Below are 19,681 nucleotides of genomic sequence, written 5' to 3'. Positions count from 1 at the left end.
CCTCCGTCAAATGCTCTAACTTTGAGACACAAATCTCATGTGGAGGTGGTTTAGAGTAGAAGAATTTACTAAAGTGGGTCACTTGAAGACTCCTCTTTGTCATTCAGCCACGGCGTTTATCCTGTGCTGGCTAATCTAAGCCATGCCCCTTTTCTGTTACCATGTTTCCAGGAATAAAAATAATATTCTCCCTAAGAAGTCTGTCAGTCAGGAAGCAAAGATGCCTACTTTGCCTGCTTAAAACTCAAATACTTTCATCCAGACTGGAATTTCAATTAAAATCAGAACTGTTTAAGGTTCTTAGTCTGGTTTTCTTGCACAGCAGAGCTTCTAAATACAAACAGGGAAAAAGCAGTTTCTAAAAATGGTTCAGCTGGCTTCGCATACATTTTACTAAAAAAAATCTGGAAACTAAGAGGCAAAATATGTGGATTGCATTTTTAGTTTAAAAAATGGAAAAAAGTACTCAGTATAACATATTTCATTGTTTCTATTTTTTAATCTTAACATTGGATGTTTTTATTCACTCTCTAGAACAATCACTCCCTTGGAAATTGTATAATAGTGATTTATCCTGGGGATTATAGTAAAACACCCCTAAGAATTTGGAAATAAGGGAGATAAGATTGGTCTCCGATAAATAAATTTTAAGATCAACACAATGACTTTAAAGATAACTCAACCCAGTGCTGTCGAGTTGATTCCAACTCATAGCAACCCTATAACTCAAGCTACCTTTAAAGAAAAAGAATGGTTCCTAGCCTAGAAGATCTGAAAGTAAATCTATGGACCAAAATCGTTACTAAAGAAGGAGTCATAGAGAAAGGAGCATGGGAGTAGGGTCCAGGAGCAGAAACCTACAGGAAAAAAATAGACTGTCCTGTGCAGACTCTCCAGAAAATACCTCCATGACTCCTGATCCACTCATAGGACTTTCTTTAATGGGAGAACAATGCGGAGCCTTGATTCATCCAATGCCTTTGTCCTAATTCAACCCTTAGCACCCCTCCTTCTGTGATTTCCATGCAAGCCTGCCTATGGGACAAGAAGATATGGACCATAGGAACCCTGGTGGAGCAGTGGTTAAGCCCTTGGATGCTAAACAAAAGGCTGACGGTTCAAACCCACCAGCCGCTCTGCAGGAGAAAGATGTGGTAATCTTCTTCTGTAAAGATTTACAGCCTTGGAAACCCTATGGGGCAGTTCCACCCTGTCCTAATAGGGGTATTATAAGTTGGAATCGACTTGACAGTAACAGGTTTGGTTTGGTTTTTATCTAGTCATAGATGTGAACTGGGCCCCCACCAAGTGCCAGGCCCTGTCCTAGGCAACAGGATACAGTTGAAAAGAAATAATTAGATATTCCAGATCCTTGGGGAGAACACAAACAAGTAAACAAATAACATAATTTCAGCTAGTGACAAGAAATCATTAAAAAAAAAAATAGATAATGGCTACAGGAGGGAATGAGTGTTAAGAAGAGAAATCGGAATGGCTTTTTTTTTTTTGAGAAAGTGACATTTAACATAAGACCAGAGGCCAAGCCTACCCTGAAAATTTTCCTAAAGCATTTTTCAACTGTTTCTTTAAAAATTATACATTGACATGATAGTAGAGAAGACTATAATGAGAAGACTTAGGGCAAGCAATGTGAAAGGGAATAAAAGGCATGTAGACATTTTATGTAAAAGGTAGCTTCTTATTTTGTGCTTGTCCTTCACCAAACGAAAGCACAGGCTGTGCTTCTGGCCGATGGCTCCATGAGGATCAAGATTCTGCCAAGCAAAGACGGGTGCAGTGAGTTTCTAGGGAGAGGGAACAGCAAAAGCCTTGTGGCAAGAACTAGCCTATCATTTCCTTGGAACTTCCAATGTGCCTGGACACATGAACAAGGAAAAAGAAAGAGAAGATATGGCCAGAGGCAGGCAAGCGCAGAGTTACAGGACGGAACTTGGGTTTTACTATAAATCCAATAAGAAGCAAGGGAGTGACAGATACGATTTATTAGGCACTGCGCCACCAGGGCTCCAGGCAAGCAGTGATGTAGTTTGATTAGGGTGGCAGCAGTAGTGCTGGGGAGAAATGAATGACTTTAGGGCATATTTTGGAGAGGGGTTCTCAGGCTTGTTGATAGAACATATACGTATATGGGGTGGGAGGTTCCTTCTTTGACTTGACAAACAGTGGTGCCTTTACTGAAACTGGGAAGACTGGGGGAGGAAAAGTTATGGGAAGGTCAAGAGCTCTGGGATGGGCATATCTGGTCTCAGATTCCCACTAAACATACAAGTGGAAATTCCAGTTAGGTACCTGGGGATCCTGGGAAAACAGGACTGGATATACATATGTGGCAATTATCAGCACCTAGATGGGAATTCCCATCCCTCTGATTCATTTTTCGCTGTAATTGAATAAACTGAGTAATTTACCAAGGTAGTGGAAGCCAAGCAAGGCAGCCCCATAGGAGGTGGTTGTCCTTGCCCCAGGCTGTGCCTATCCCTATGCTTTGCCACAGACCTCAACTGAGACTTGCTTCTACAAAGTTGGTGCAGTGGTTAAGAGCTTGGCTGCTAACCAAAAGGTCAGTAGTGCAAATCTACCAGCCGGTCCTTGGAAACCCTGTGGGGCAGCTCTACTCTGTCCTATAGGGTCACTATGAGTCAGAATTGATTCAACAGCAACAGGTTAGTTTTGTTTTGGTCTACAAGATTGTTTTGTTGTGTTTCTACACTATGTTTAAATTCCCCTTTATTCTTGTGGATCCATGTGGAAATTTTAAACTTAAGGACATGAATTTTAAAATTAAAAAAAAAAATGTATCAAAATGCTTATTTGGTTGAATTAAGGAATATTATAAAAACAAAGGGTAAACTTAGGAGCAGATTAGGAGACCCAAACTAAATGATTGTACAGACTGTTTTAGAAACCACAGGCACTGACCAGGGCTCGTTGACTTAATGTGCAAAGGGCTCCATTATTACAGAATATTTGAGGACATTACAAAGAATGTTGGTTAGGTCACTTGATGAAATAAGTACCAAAAATGTAAAGACAAAAACTCTGGAATTAAATTAATGTAGGCAATTTCAATTCACTCTTTTAACAGCCCTTGACTGAGTAACCACTATGTGACTACTGTACTTGATTTCCTGCCCTCATGAAGCTTCTTTTTCATCAGGGGTGGCAGACCACGCTATGGGATGGACCTGGATGGGGGCAAATATGAGCTGCCATTTGACAAAGGACAGAAGATGATAAGCAGTTTCAAAGAGAAAAAGACAAGCAAATCACCCTAGAGGTGATTTCTCAAACACTAAATATAATTCTAAATTAATTGTACAAAAACTTTACCTTCCTATTTGGAATTTAAATTTTCACTTTATTTATTAATTTTTTATTAGTTTATTATTGATGTTATTAACTGAAGCTAATTGACACTTGTATGCTTTTTTAAAACCCTTAACAGCATTTTTAGTAGAGTCTTCTAAAGATGCTTTCATCTTTCTCCCATCCTACTTTATCATTTAAGAAGCCCTGGTGGGTGCAATGGACTCATTTGCGATGGGTTTGGTCTTTGGTTTGGTGAGCGCAATTGGCTGAGTGCTAGGTGCTAACCAAACAGTCGGCAGTTTGAACCCACCAGCAGCATTTCAAGAGAAAACACCAGTGATCAGCCTAAGAAACCCTATGGGGCAGTTCTACTTTGTCATATAGGGTCGCTATGACTCCACAGCACACGAGAACAACAAAGTTTATCATTTACCACATTTTCTGTGTAAGTCTAAAAGACTGAGAATAGTCAATTTTCCTTAGAAGCCTAATCCTGTATCTACTTCTTATACTTTCTTCCTCCCAAGAACCTGTGGAAAGAAGACCCCGGGCCTGCTCAACCTGGGAGAAGCCCAGCCACCTTTGACTTTCTGGTTCTTTTGTTCTATCCCTCTCTTTCCTCTCTGTCTCTCTTTCTCTCTCTGACATACTCTCTGTTGAACCAGTCTGAGAAGGCTGAGGAATCTCTGCTCCAGGCTTTGGGGCTCATGCTTTCTCTGACTGCCCATCCTTTCCCACTAAAGGCTGCATCATGCAAGCCATTTAAGTATTAAGATCCAACCATCTGCTTGGCCTTTGATTTCGGGTCATTTAGGATGAACTACATAAGGAGTCCCTGGGTGGTGCAAATGGTTAGTGCACTCAGCTGCTAATCAAAAAGTTAGAGATTCTAATCCACCTAGAGTTGCCTCGAAGAAAGGTCTGGTGATGTATTTCTGAAAAATCAGCCATTGAAAACCCTATGGAGTACAGTTCTACTCGGACACACATGGAGTCACCATGAGTCACAGCTGACTCAATGGCAACTCAACTGGTTTAGCTTAAGTGAAAGAATTCTCCTTAGGATCCCATCGAATTGACTGGAAATTTACACCAGGGTTTGGGGCCAACACCCTGATTGGTTATGAACCTGCTTGCTTCGCTAGTCACTAACCTAAGCATGAATTTCCGTCAGGGACCTAGAAGAAAGAAGTGTGTGTGACAGGACAAGATTTCCAGTATTTTGGGGTCCCTAGGCCAGAAATCTATTAATAACACTCTTTATTAGTACCACCATTCCATTATTACCAACAGTTAAGCTTTTGGAAGGTTCCAGAAACCAGACATTTTTTACATGTTTGAACTTAGATGAGTTGTTATAAAAGCACTTTTGCTCTGCATGATGCATCGTACCTGGATAAAAGGACTCGTTCTCAGAGACGAATGTATGCCCACCACACCATGCCAGGATCCATTGTTCGCCACAAAGGCAGCATCAACTTCAGCAAAAGATAATAATCACATACACTCACACAGTCAAAGCTCAGTTTGATGCTTTACCTATTAGAGTCTTTTTATTAAACCTTTTGTAATATTTTTAAAAATACGTTTATTCGTTTTAACCGATTTCTATGACATTGCCCCAAAACGTCCCTCTCTTGCCCCATTTCTCCACATCTTCCTCAAAGGCCAGTTTTGGGCTACATAATCAGCACATGAAGTAAAACCAAGAAAGAATTAATTCTGCCTGTGTTTACCTCTGAGGATAACAGTCTCAAACCTGTTACTCTATTTTTCTTCCTGGACATTTTCTCATTGGGAATTATAGAATTCAGGCTCTAGGCACCAAAGCCTTTTTCAGACTTCTGTCCTGAATGTACCCTGAGCCCAGAGACCCGCCTTACCTTGAGCTGAACTAGATGCACATCCACATGCTTGCTGTCCGAGTCCTGCTGGACTGAATAAGTCAGGTCTCGGACTCTCTCTGAGGTCATCCGGAGCCAGGTCTCAATTTCTGGTAAGTGGAGGACAATCTTCCAGTCGGCCCCTGTGTGCAGTGGGGGTGGTTTTTCATACTGCTGGTCAGAATCCATGTCCTTCAGTGCCTCTTCTCCGTCACCCCGCTCCACAGTGGGTGTTAGGTTGATGGCCATGGGTGAAGCATCAGTAGCCATGGGATCCAGGTCCTGTGACCTCAGGGGGGAAAGTGTCACGCTCATGGTTAACATGGAGAAATCTAAACCTTGCTTCTTTCCAAAACAGCTGAAAGGCAAGAGGAAAGAAGAGAGTAAGAGTCAGGCAAGATTGCCAAATAAAGAAATGGTACTTCACAGAAGAAACAGGATTTCTAAATTAAGCCTGAATTCTAAATTAAGAAACTATAGCTCATAGCAAAAACAGAAAGAGGCGTTTTGACTTTGTGCATGGTAGCCCTAAGTCTCAGCATATTATAAAAAAAATTTTTTTTTAATTTTTTTTTTTTAGGAACATAAAATCATAGTGGTGTTGCCTGCCCCAACATCCATCCTCCCCCTCATTCCTTAGTAACAAAATCCTGATTTTTAGCTGTGCATATTCCTGCCCAGAATCAAAAACTACTTTCTCTATCTCCTTTGCAGCTAGGTGTGGCATGTGACTAAGTTCTAGCCTATGGGAAGCAAGTGGAATTGCTGTGTAGGAAGGGTTTCTGAACGAACTGCTCAAAGGGAGCAGACTCAGTTGGGACGAGCCTCTTTTTGCCCTTCTGCTTTTCCTCCTTCTTCCAGCCTGCAATGTGGACTTGATGGCTGGAGTCTCAGCTGCCATCTCAGACCAGGAGAAGCTCTGGAGTATGCTGAGTGGAGGATGGTACGGCAGAAAGGTAAAAATATTGGGTCCCTGATAACGACGAGCCACCATACAGTCCTGAACTGTTGCCCCTGGACTTCTTTATGTGAGAGAAAAATAAACACTTGTTTAAGCCACTATTATGTTTGGTTTTTCTATTAGAAGCATCTAAGAATCATTTTGACAATTATGCCAATATCTTCAATACACAGGATAGCTAGAGAGGGGAGATGTTCTAATTTCCAGAAACACAGTGGTTAATTCAGGAGATGTTACTCCTTTCTCTTATCTGTTAAATAAATAAACACCATGCAGTTAGTAATTTCAGATCTTTACTTTCCTGATATATGTAAATAATAGATTGTTTTTCCTGGTTCTACTTATTCAAGTTAGTTTATAATGTCCTTTCCCCAAAGGTTAAAGGTAGCTGACCAAAAAGATCAGAGATTAATGCAACTGTCAGAACACAGTCCGTATTGTTAAGATTTGAGTATTTGTTTAGTAACAAAAGCAGAACATATTTTATCTACAAAAATAGAGAGAAAAAAATCAAGAAAACTACCTATTTGACTAAACCAGAAAACCAAACCAGTTGCCATGAAGTCGATTCTGTCTCATGGCAATCCCATGTGTTACAGACTAAAATCGTGCTCTATAGGATTTCAACGCTGTGACCTTTTGGAAGCAAACTGCCAGGGCTTTCTTCCAGTGCACCCCTGGGTGGGTTCAAGCCATCAGCCTTTTGGTTAGTAGTGAAGCGCTTAAACATTTATGCCACCCAGGGACTCCATCCAATTTGACTAGTAGCATGTAAATTTCCATGCAGGAATGGGAAGAGGGACTAAAAAGACTTGTTGAACTGGGAAAAACCTTAAGATTACTCCCATGACATACTATTTCAGAGATCTTACAATGCCATGACTTGTTTCCCCTCCTCAATTTCTTGGACATCTAACTTTTGAATTAAATTTCGGAAAACAAAGTTATTTGCAAAAGCAAAAGTTTATATTAAAAAGTAGGCTTATCATTTTGGTGCCTGCCTTACAGAATGTCTTTAGACTTCCATTCAACAGTTTCTTCCACTTGATTACAAGAGGGAGAAATCCATGTTTCACATTTTTAACCACCTTTGTATACAGTTTTTAACATAGCAATAATACTAGGCCTGGATATTTTAAAAAACAAATTAGAAGATACCAAAATTTCACTCGGAGGGATAAAATTCCAGTAAGTGTATACTACCATACCACTTCTTAATAAACAATACTCCATCGTTAGAAGGCTCCAAGTCTGATTTCCCAAATCACTTGTAAATTATTAATTAGTTCACTGCCCTCCAGAGAAGGAATCTAATATAACACAGAGGTTAATAAAGGTTTCTAGCTTAAGGTCACAGAACGGGTGAACGAAGATGGCATTGGTGTCACAGTGGTTCCCTCCTCCAAGAAACCAGACTCGGTCTAAACCAGAAAACAAAATGCCAGGGCAATGTACAATGAACTGTCTCAGCTATACCTACACACGCCCACTCACCCAAGTGCCCTGCATAACTTAAAAATGATGTTGCATCAATGTGTTTTACCTGACATTCCTAAATCGAGATAAGCCTCCTCAGAAACATACATCCTACGGTAAACTAAAAAACATACCAAAGAATTAGCTCAATGCAGTTTATGTCCCAATCTACAACGCCTCTATATATGCCAACAGACTGTTTACACAGTAGGAACACTGCAGTTTTATGTGAGTTGGGGCGAGACACTCCACAATTCTGGTCCTCAGTTTCCTCACCTGTAAAATGACAAAATTGAACTAGACAATAGTAAAATCCTCTAAGAATCTGTGATGGCATTATTTATCCAGAGATATCCATGTTTGGCAGCATCCTGCCTCTACTGAGACACTCCTGATACTAACTGATGGCCTTCTGTTTTACCACAGCACACAAACATCATCAATAGATTTGTCCTACTTACTGGAAAGAAATGGATCATTACTGTGAAAAAGCATTTTGTAAATCATTATTTCCACATTATGGGGTGCAAATTCTTCCCGAAGGAATTAATAGGGGAGATTCTCTCCCCTGGGAGTTTGTAATTTAAGATTGACAACAGAGATGTGGATATATAAGTAAAGGACAAACAGAATAAAATAAAAATATTCAACAAAAATATAGCTGGAGAAGAAAAGGTGTGCATCACGTAGGAATAAAGGGTAAGGGAGCCTTATGTTCAAGCTGACAAACCAAAGTTTTCCTGTATCTACACAACTTCAGCCTAGATGTGATGTTTCTATATTTAACTCATCAGATAAAAATGAGAGAATGTCAAGAACCCAGAGAAGTAAAGCAAAGCAGTGCTTTACTAGAGTTCCACTTTAAATTCTATTTACTTTCCTTCACAAACACCTTTGCCACTGGGAAAGGAATGCCAAAGGTGTCCTATTTTAATAGCATCACGAACCTGGGAAATAGCATACAATTGATCGATTACCCTTTTCACAGATAACGTTGAATTTTCAATTCTAGCAATTCGCTTTTAAATGTGGTACCCAAAAATATCAAAAACCCATTGCCGTTGAGTCCATCCTGACTCATGGTCACATAGCCACCCAGCAGGATAGAGCTGAACTGCCCCATAGGGTTTCCAAGGAATGGCTGGTGGATTCAAAACATCAACCTTTTGGTTAGTGGCTGAGCTCTTAACCAATGTGCCACCAGGACTTCAATGTAGCACCCACGGCTGACCAAACTCTATTTCTGATTTTCACAAAATCACATTTGATTTCAAAGATAAATTTATAATTTAAAGGAAAAATGCTTCAAATTATGAAGTCCTAAATCTTTGTGCATAGTTTTCCTGCCCTTATCATGACTATTTAAGCTCACTTTCCATCAAACCAATCTGAATGCAAACAAATAGTAGGGAATTGAGCACAAGTCTATTCATTCTACCAGATATTATGTAAGTTTTCTATTCCACCCATGCAAGGCATCTTACAATAAGATCCCTTTCCCGTCAGAGAGAAATTTTTTAAAAAGAAACCACTAGCCAACAACTTCTGGCCTTGTAAGCAAAAGCATTAGCCCAAGTACACACAAGTACCCACCAAGTTGCAATTCTGGCTTTATTAGGAGCTTGAGAGAAGTAATCAACCAGCTTTTTGGAACCCAGTAACCTCTTCCCCCCACATAATAAAATGCTTGAGTCTATAGCCACCTTTCCGGCATTAAAGATAATACCACCTTTATCCCAGCTGCTGTTAAAAATAACATCCATCAAATCCTTTCCTTTCCGCAAATCCAGAGAAGATGCAACATTTGAAGTACAAGAGCTGAAAGCAGTAAAGATTTTAAAGCACTATTTTTAATTTGTGGGAGGGCTTTTCCCACCACAGTCTATTTACCATCTGACAGAAACAGAAGACAACATACCATGGGTTGTTTACTAACAAAGACAGGTTCTGCTAGCTCCCTGACAGTCCACAGTTTTGAGTCAAAACCCGATGTTAGCAGATTGTATTCAACTTGAATAAACAGTCACATTTAAATCAGGAGAGTGTTCTTTGGCCAAACAAAAAAGCAAAATATCCAGCTATGCAGTCATCAAAGCTGTCCCCTTCTTTCTCCCTTCTCCTGTAATTTCCCTTTTAAATAAAAGAACAAAAAGCCGTGTATCTGCCGACTGTACTCACTGTAAATGCTTTCGTCTCTAATGGCCCTCCAGGATTAAACGTCTGGCTCCTCCTTCTCTCCTCTCTCCCTTGGGGGTTTTCTTCTCGTGGCTAAACAAGATAAAGGCCTACAGGCATGAGGGCCCACTCCATGCCAGTAGGGCATAGGCGAGTCTGTAGGACACTGGCTTCATATGCCCTTAATAGCCTAAATCTCTTGCTAAGAAAGGGCTGTTACTGCATCCCTATATGGAAGCTAATGTATAAGCTCTGGGACTGTGTAGTTTATAGGGAGGCTTTTTGCAAACAAAAGGTGATAAGTGAGCTGAGAAAAAGGAGACAGCTGCCAAAACAAGGATCATCATAGAAAGAGTGTTAGGGTAGACAGACCATACCCCTTTGTGGTTCAGAAAACCAAGGCTGTATTCCCCAAAACTGAGAAATCTTAACACAGGGTAGATTAGTACTGTGTGTTTAATATCACCATCTGACAAAGCCAATCTGAGCTAAATAGATTCAAACTCTCTTTCCTCACGAAGAAACTGTTCCAAGTAAAAGCATCATCATGTGTACAGTTTGAGAGGCTGCCTTGTCATCATGTAAATCGACCCATGCCTGAATACTTTATTCTCAATCTTTCTGTACCCTGTCACACCTTAAAAAATAAGTGAGTGGCTAAGGCATAATCCTAGCCAAATTAACAGATTTCTTTGCTACAAAGCACATGTTATATAAAACTGAGGTAGGGAAAATTATGTTAGGCATCATTAAGTGTCCTTTCATTTCTTTATTTTCAAATAACAGCTCTTCACAGAATCTATTCATAAAGCCACTGGATTTAGGAAGAAAGAAAAAAGTTCTGCTGGAATGTTTTGATTTTTGTCAACGGTTAGCTGTCATGCTTTAATTGCATTAAGGAAAAATAAATGAACTCAAGTAGTGCACCCTGTATCCGATTCCAGGATACCAGAATCAGGCTCTGGTAAGAAAACACAAAAAACGAGTCTAATACATTGCTTAATTAAATGCTGCTGCCTACCCAGATGGGTGAGGATCTAATTCATCACCTAGTTTTAAATCTTGCTGCCTGTCTACCTCCCTGGTGTCTTGTGGGGTCGAGAGCTGGGAAAATTTAAATGGCTTTAAACTCTTAAAGAAGGAAGCCAAAGAGTTCCTGCCAAGTATTAAGTTAAATCTGTACTTAAGGGAAAAAAGACAGAGAGTGGCTTTTACGATGCTCCTGTGGAAATTTCCACAATCGCTGTCTGATTTCCCCTTCTCCTTGGCCCTCTTCCCTTCCCACCCCACGCCCTCCAGGACTCACCTAGAGTAACGTGGTTTAGGGAGATCACTGCGGTAACCCGATTAGTCTCACTTTCTAATCCTCCTGCGTTTACAGACAAGCCTGCAAGCAGTATCAGTGAGGAGGAGGATTTCAAGTGCCTGAAGGGGGAAACAGCATGTAAATAGTGGGGTTTGGGCAGATTTCTACAATTTAAGAGGTCCTCTTGGCGTTATCACTGCTGTTTCCTCTCTCTCTTTTTTCCCCTTTAATATCTCCTTTGTGTATGCCTGTGCTCCCAGGCAGATGGCTGATTACATCCTGCTAATCACATCGGGACCATGCACCCTCTCCAGGGTCTCCCCTCAATCACCCACTAACTCCCTGGCCCAGAGCCTGGAGTCTGCTGTCAGCCATAACACACTCCATCAATCATCTTCCTCCCACAACCCCTCCTACCTCCAGATTATTCAGGCTCTTCTCCTGTGATATAGGGACACCCAGACTGACTCAGCTAGTCATCATGCCTCCCATGTTTTCTTTCTCCCATGACAGCAGTTGATTCCTGTCAAACAGATTTGTTTGGCTGCTTCAGCCAGTCAGCCCAGCCAGAATGGCCCTTGCGGTCCTCAGCAGTATAGACCTGGATACAGAAAACGCTAATGAATGTTCATATTTCTCACCCCGCTACCTCAAGTTGCTAAAAATCAGTTTTAAGCATTAGGCAACTGCCTCTCTGTTGTTCAGGAAAATGTTTCAAGAGGAACTGGATTTCAGTGGTTAAGAGCTCAGCTGCTAACCAAAAGGTCGGCAGTTCAAATCCACCAGCCACTCCTTGGAAACCCTATGGGGCAGTTCTACTCTGTCCTATAGGGTTGCTATGAGTCAGAATCAACTCTATGGCAACGGGTTTGGTTTAATTTGGGGTTTAATGCATAGCTTGTACAGTTGTTTTTTGCCAATATCATTAACATCAAGAAAATGAAATAAGATTAATTTCAAATAAATTGACATCACTAAGAGCCAACTATATATGTATATATGGCATTATGTGTAAATAGGAGTCCCTGGGTGGTAAAAAAAGAACATGGTTAATATTCACAGCTGCTAACTGAAAGGTTGGAGGTTCAAGTCTACTCAGAGGAGCCTTGGAAGAGAGACCTGGAGATCTACTTCCAAAAGACTAGCCATTGAAAATTCTATGGAGCACAGTTCTACTCTGACACACATGGGGTCACCATGAGTTGGAATCAGCTCATCATTTTTACCTTCAAGGAGTTTATAGTTAAACAGCATCTCTCTCTCTGTGTATGTCACAGATTCATACACACCCACATAACCTATTTTACAGGCAGGATGTGGCCAAACATGTGGGAGGCAAACAAAGTCCTGTGAGGCCCCAGTGGAGTGACATTAATCCTGGGTAGGGAAGAGGTAAGGAGAACCTTTCCCTGGAGAAGGTAAGATTTGAGATGGGCTTGTAAAAATAAGTATGATTTAGATGAGCAGAGATGGAAGGAAGGTGGGGGAGGAGCTCCACGCTGGGCAAAGTGCACGGGCAAAGACACCTCAGCATCAAGGTGTTGGGAGAATCAGCAAATAATTCAGTGTTGAGAAGGAACGAGGAGCTTGATGGGTCCCAGAAACAAACAAGGCTACTTGGTAAGTTGTGGCCATACTGTATGGAGGCTGTGAACGTCATGCTACAGAGTTTGTTAGCAGAGATCTAAAAAGATTGAAAAGAAGAGAATTAGGAATGCAGCTGTGTCTTAGAATGGGAACGAAAAATCGGTAGACACACTCTCATGTACCAAGAAAAGGAAATGAGAAATCTGCATTCTGAGAAGATCAACATCCACTTTTCCAGACAAAGACTCCTCTAATATAAAGTGCCACCTTAATAACCTCTTTCTAGCCTAGAAAAAAAAAGAGAGAGAAAGGGGAAGCGATAATTCTCACTTTTGGATCAGAATGACTGAAGGCGTTCTGTTCTCCATCTTACGTACTCCATTAAATATAAAAAGAGTTCTCCATTTTTAGTTCTCCATTAACCCTATTCACAGTCCTAGCATTACAGATTTGAAGCTGGAAAGGGTTTTAAAGACCATTTTAGACAACACTTTTACTTTTTTTTCTTGTTCTAAAATGATTTTTAATTAATTATAAACGTCCGTTACCCGTTCCCATCAAATCGATTCCAACTCATAGTGACCCTATAGGACAGAGCAGAACTGCCCCACAGGGTTAATTATAAAAGTAATATACATTAATTCAAACATTACAAAAATAGATATCATAGAAGTTAAAAGATTGCCCTGTACCCCCATATTCTCATCCCTAGTTAACAAGCGGTAAGAGGCTATTTATCTTTTGTGACCTCAATATGTAAAGTAGAAAGACAGTGAGCCCTGAGGGAAGAATTATTTTTTTTAAAGATCTGAAGTCTGAATTAGTTATCTGCATTAATGCAGCAATACAGAAGAGTCTGCTAACAGAGTGCTTGTTTTACCAGGTCTTCACAGGTATTCCTCAAAAAAAAATTACCACTGACAAAGTAGAAAATGCTGGGTAATCTCTGAGTGGAGACAACAGATAGAACACATCTAATTTTACTCCCTCCAGAAATTCCACTAACACTACTACAAATGTTTTTTGTTTTGTTTTGTTTTTAAAGACATAAGTGGGAGGGAAAGCTACAATTTTTGGAAAACTAGAAATCGGATGAATGGGTGATAAATGATATAGCACGCTCAAGAAAGCTAAAATCAGGAAGGTGCATATTGACCAAAAATTGTTTTTAACAAACAGTTATAACTCCAACTTGCTGTGTTGCTGGGTTGGTTGCACTTCAATTATGCAGAAAACAGAAAGTTTATTCTCCAGAGAGGGTAAATCAAAGGGATACCTACCGGGTACACGTATCCCACTGAAAACGGGGATTAAGTCGCCACCAGCATTCTGAACACTGCCCCCCAGCCCTCTTCCCTGACTTGACTCTTCAAACACCAGCAGCAAGGACTTTACCCTTCAGGGAAGAAACCAGAGATCCCCTCTAGTTCTAGGAGACATGATTAGCCCAAGAAGATAGCGCATCATTGGCCCATTCAGAGCACTCTATAGTGATGATCTAGAAGTCCCGGTGGTGCAGTGGTTAAAGCACTCGGCTGCTAACAAAAAGAAAGGAGAGTGGTTTGAATCTACCAGGTGCTCCATGGGAAAAAGATGTGGCAGCCTACTTCTGTAAAGATTTACAGCCTTGGAAACCCTATGGGGCAGTTCTACTCTGTCCTGTAGGATTGCTATGAGCCAGGACGACTCAATGGCAATAGGATAGTGAACTTCATGATGGACATGCCCCACCTACACAATCCGAGCATCCAGTCAGCTTCTCAGTCTACTACTCCTAAGTAGGAGCAAGCAGCAAAGGATTAGCAGAGATCTGGAGAAAGCTCTAATATGGACAAAGAGGCCAAAACAAATGAAAAACAATTAACCTGGAGGAAATAAACCATGCAGGGAAAAGATAATTTTGGTAAAGAAGAAATATTATCAGAATGTTATATCCATGTGTAAAAACGGTGTGGTTGATGCATCTGACTTCCTCTAACTTCACAAGGGGGAAAGAGAATCACCATCAGCTCAGCCCATTGCTGATTCCTATGAGGCAGAGGTCAGACATGCCTCCTCTCTCTGCCATCTTTTCCAACTCCAGTGGCAACCACCCCTCCCATGGCACTCTTTACTTCTCTGCTGAGTTTGATAATTCATTGCAATGGCCACACGGAACTCACAGACAATACTCAGGGTTATGCGGTTTATTAGGTATGCAACAGGTTACAATTCAGATTCAGGAATACTCAGGATACAGCTCTTCCATCAGGACAGCCTCTTCCCAGCCGTACCCACAGGAACACCTCTGTCTGGCCTTCGGCCCCTCCAACTGGCCTCTGCCCTGCTCCAGGAAGTGTTACAAAGCTCTTTTAGCTCTGCTGGTAAGTGCCCGGAGGCACCCCATGCCACCAGTAAACCTCAGCCCGAAGCACCCAGCTCTACCCCCATGGGTCAGGTAAGCAAACCTAGCTCCACCAAGTGCCTGGAGGCACCCTACTCCGCCAGCAATCAGGCACTCAGCTTTCTTGCTCTGTGGGCCGGGAAGCCCACTGCACTGTCTCCTGCCAGTCTCATGCCTCTGCTGCTGCTCTCGTTCTACCACTGCTTCTCACAATCTTCAGTGTTACAGTTCTTTCTCTTGGTCACCTGATTCCAGGAGCTTCTCAGTGCAGGGATCCCAGCTCCAAAGGATGCATTCCACTCCTAGTTCTTCTTTCTTGGTTGTGATGAGATCCTCTCCTCCCACCTCTGGGATGGCTCATTTTAAGCCTAGCGGGATGGCAAAACTGACCAATCCCTTTGTTGGGGTTCCATAAACCTTATTTTTATGGTTCCACCCCGACATGGGTGCCATGAGCTTTATGTGCATTATTAGCAAGCTATCCAATCCCCTTGATAGGCAAAAGCACCCTACCTGTATATTCCCACCCAATCAACCTGGGTGGGAGTTACAAGGTCATGGAGAGAAAGGCCATACAAAAAAGATCTATCACACCACACCATGAAACAAGAACAAGGTGCTATCTTAAAAAAGAAATATTTATAAAAAAGAACATTGGAAAAATAAAAATATGATAGCAGAAATGAATACCTCAATATAATAGCTGAAAATAAAGTTGAGGCAATACCATAGACAGTAAAGCAAAAGATAAGTAGATGGAAATTATGCAAGAAAAGGTAAGATAATTAGTGACTAATCTACGAGGTCCAACATTGTACAAATAAGAGTTTCTAGCAGAGACCAGAGAAAAGAGAATGGAGGACACTACAAACAAAATCATTCAAGAAAATGAAGGATGTGAGTTTCTAGAGTAAAAAGACCCACCTAGAGTACCAAAAATAGACCTACACCAAATATTTCATTTTGAAATCTCAGAGTATTAGGGGAAATGAGCTTTGGGCTTAGGGGGGAGGCATACACAAAGTATAAATTCGATTACTTTGACCTTCTCAATAACAACATTGGAAGCAAGAACATAATTGAATAATGCTTTCCTTTTTTTTTTTTAAGAATAGGAAACACTGGTGGCGTAGTGGTTAAGTGCTACAGCTGCTACCCAAGAGGTCGGCAGTTCAAATCCACCAGGCACTCCTTGGAAACTCTATTGGGCAGTTCTACTCTGTCCTATAGGGTCACTATGAGTTGGAATTGACTCAATGGCAGTGGGTTTGGTTTTTGTTTTTTTTTTTTTTCCCTTAAGAATGGAGCCCTGGTGGTGTGTGGTTAAAGCACTCAGCTGCTAATTAGAAGGTCAATGGTTCAAACCCACTAGCCGCTCCACAGAAAAAAAGGTGTGGCAGTCTGCTTCCATAAAGATTTGCAGCCTTGGAAACCCTATGGGGTAGTTCTACACTGTTCTATAGGGTCGCTAGGAGTCAGAATCAATTCTACAGCAGTGGGCTTTCTTAAGATGGAAAATGAATTCTGGACTAGAGTTGTATATCAAGAATAATATAGATTGATAAATTATCAATTAAATGTGAGGGTAGAATAAAGGTCTTTTTAGACATATAAGTTCTCAAAAATTAACTTCCCATAAATCTTTGGTAGGATATATCCTACCAAAACAAAGGGGTAACTCAAGAAAGAGGAAGTCGTGGGATGCAGGAAACAAGAGATTCAACACCCCATGGTGAAGGAAGATCCCAGGATGTATACCAGGCAAGAAAGGCATCCAGTCCAGGCTAGGAGAGGCCAGAAGGCTCCTAGAGTAGCTGCTTCAAACAGATGACATTGAGAGAAATAAACATATTGAGAAGAGGCTTACTCAACTGGTGGAAAATTGGAGGTTTAGCGATAAACACATAGAAAACTACGCAAATAATAATTATAAACTCCAGAGAAAACAAAAAGTTGTACAAAAATAGAATAGGAATTGTATTCCTCTACATGGTTTAACTATGGGTTGCATTTACATATTCTTAATAATATAAACATTTAATACCCATATACCCCAAGTTACTACATAACTTTACAGAAAGAACAGGACAATGGGAAGTGTACATATGTGTGTGTGTGAGAGAGAGAGAGAGAAAGATATGCGGAAGCAAGCTAAATAAATTCTCATTTTTCATAGTGAGAAGTCAGTAGATAAAATTAAGAAATTAGAAGAAAAATAGATAACTACTCAGGAAGTAACTATACTATTCAGTCAAAATGGAGGTAACTACAGAAGAATTAGCTAAAAGATGGAATGCAGGTTGCCTCTGGAGAATGGAAAACAAGAGGGCCTAGGAACTGCCTTTTGCCTTAAACCTCAGAACTACTTGATTCGCTTAACTATTTACATGCAAAAGTAAAACTTAAAACTACCTAGGTTAAAAGGGTTAACGAGTTTCTTTATTGCAGAGCAGGAGTTTAATATGCTCAGGTACATTGAGCATCTCCAAATGGGGGACAGGAATGTAGTGTACGTTAGTTTTCAAACTTATGTGACTATGAAAATTTTTTGTTTGCTTTATTTTTTTGTTCTTGTTGTTTGTTTTGGTAGAGAATGCCATAGGACTGGGTGAGACACTATTTGGTTGATACTAAGTTTAAAATTGTGCTACCAACCTCCTAAAACTCCCTATTTTTAATATAAAATGCTCACTGCAACTTAATTCCATAATAAGGTTGTATCTGACCTTAAATATTTCTCGGAAGAGAGCTGCTTCCTATGAACGAAACTTGATCTTATGATGAAAGCCACAGGTGATTAAGCGATCGAGCTGAAGATAAGGTTATTTCAGCATAGGATTTGTCCCACGAATATTCTGGAATTATTCATTTCTATTTTTGAAAACACTTGAGTCAGGCTGAGACACCAAATAATGGACTTAAGCCAAATCTTTCAACAAATATTACATTCGTTTTTGCCGTTCATGCAGCAACCTGAGAACACGTCAGACAACTGCCCACAACTGTTGTTCTTCGCTAACTAGAATGCCTTTTACAGCGATGAACTCTCGTAAAGATCAGGATTTTCAAAAGCCTTATTTCCTATTCACTATGATTTCCCACTCCCCCTAACCTTCCAGTCATGCAAAAAGGGTTTACTCTAGAAGGCTGTGATGTCAGATTAAGCACTACTAATGGGAGGCAGGCAACGCTCTTAATACCCAAAAGTCTGAAGTGATCAGAAATCGGAATGTTCTTTATTACAGGGAGAATATAAAGATCTTCTACTATCTCTGCTGTTCAAAGAAACAGTTCCAGCAAGGTAGAATCTAATTATCTCAAGTATTTTACAATGATTTTGCTCAAAGTCCATTAAATGGCATGCATTTCTACTAAACCAGTCATCCAAGCTGAAGGTGGGTAGCTATCTGGTCAAATGTGGATGGTTCTGACGCTAACTGGTGTTTTGAAATATAATTCCTAGATCAAATAAAAGTTATACATCATAGACTTTCAAAGAAAAATACAATACATATTTTTCTGGTGAAAATTTCATAGATGGTACAAACCAACAAATATTTTTTTCCTGTTTATGCTGTTAGACAATAAAAGCACGGGTCTTGGAACAGCGCAGCATAAATTCATCATTGAATTTTTATATTTCTCTTTCTTAATATTTATTCCTCTTGCTTAACAATAGCAATTATAGGAACTGATGAGTAAGCACTAATGACTTAAAAGCTTCTTAAAAAAACAGCAGATCCTTTATCAGCCTTAGAAAATCGGTTAATTTCTAATTGAATGTTACCAGATACCTTACCAAATCTTTCTTTCAACAATGACAAAAAAAATTTTTTTTTTTAATTTTTTAGATTTAGAGACCCCCTAAATCAAAGGAGTATACAGGGCAAATGCTGAACACTATATCAGGCCAACTCATTCTCTTCCCTCTGCCATAAGATGCTAAAGCCTAAATTAGAAGCAAAAACCCTCCAACCGTTTGATTTTATCACTTACCACTAACTAAAGTCTAGCCATAGTGTGGAAGGAAAGGAACAGCCATTCCAAGAGCGGTCATAATCTCTGAGTCTTCATTTCTCGTCCTCCTAGAATAAGTCTTGGATAAGACTTCATCATCCAAGCACACAAGCAAGTAGCTGCCATCTAAGGGCAATTCAGAAGCGTGACATCTGACTGTCCCCTGAGCTTTTTATTTTAATTTTTCATGTCTTTCTCTTTGTTAGCAATTATTACTCACACTGATGTGAAATTCAGAAACAACCGACTCTTCTCAATAGGCCCTAGAAATCATCTATTTATACTTTTTTTTTCAATTAATGCTTCATAATCATATCTATCACATGACACAGCTACTTTTGGTCTTACTTAGTCATCTGCAGCCAAATACAAATGAATCTCAGACAATTTCTGCTTGTCATGGCTACTGTTGTCACGGTGCCCTTTGTCCTGCTCCACAACCATGACTCTGTAATTGTTAATAATTATGTATGATTCAAACATTGCTTTGGATACTCGAGGTCCTTTGAGTTTCCTCAACAAGAAATGTTAGTTCATATTCCTGAAAACAAACAATCCAGAAC

The 19,681-nt window shown here is 40.3% G+C and overlaps 1 protein-coding gene across 3 annotated transcripts in view; it reads right to left on the bottom strand.

Annotated features, from left to right (window-relative positions):
- AKAP6 (A-kinase anchoring protein 6) overlaps positions 1-19,681 on the bottom strand; it is a 607,892-nt gene that overhangs the window by 361,627 nt on the left and 226,584 nt on the right. For all 3 annotated transcript variants that reach the window (XM_049897582.1, XM_049897583.1, XM_049897584.1), the window contains exon 2: positions 5,214-5,571. In XM_049897582.1, the coding sequence (XP_049753539.1) occupies positions 5,214-5,571 (358 nt within the window). The remainder of the gene's footprint in view (positions 1-5,213; positions 5,572-19,681) is intronic.

The sequence above is a fragment of the Elephas maximus genome, chromosome 10 (assembly GCF_024166365.1).
Source record: "Elephas maximus indicus isolate mEleMax1 chromosome 10, mEleMax1 primary haplotype, whole genome shotgun sequence".
NCBI classification, from domain to species: domain Eukaryota; kingdom Metazoa; phylum Chordata; class Mammalia; order Proboscidea; family Elephantidae; genus Elephas; species Elephas maximus.
This window is presented reverse-complemented; position numbering and strand designations above follow the sequence as displayed.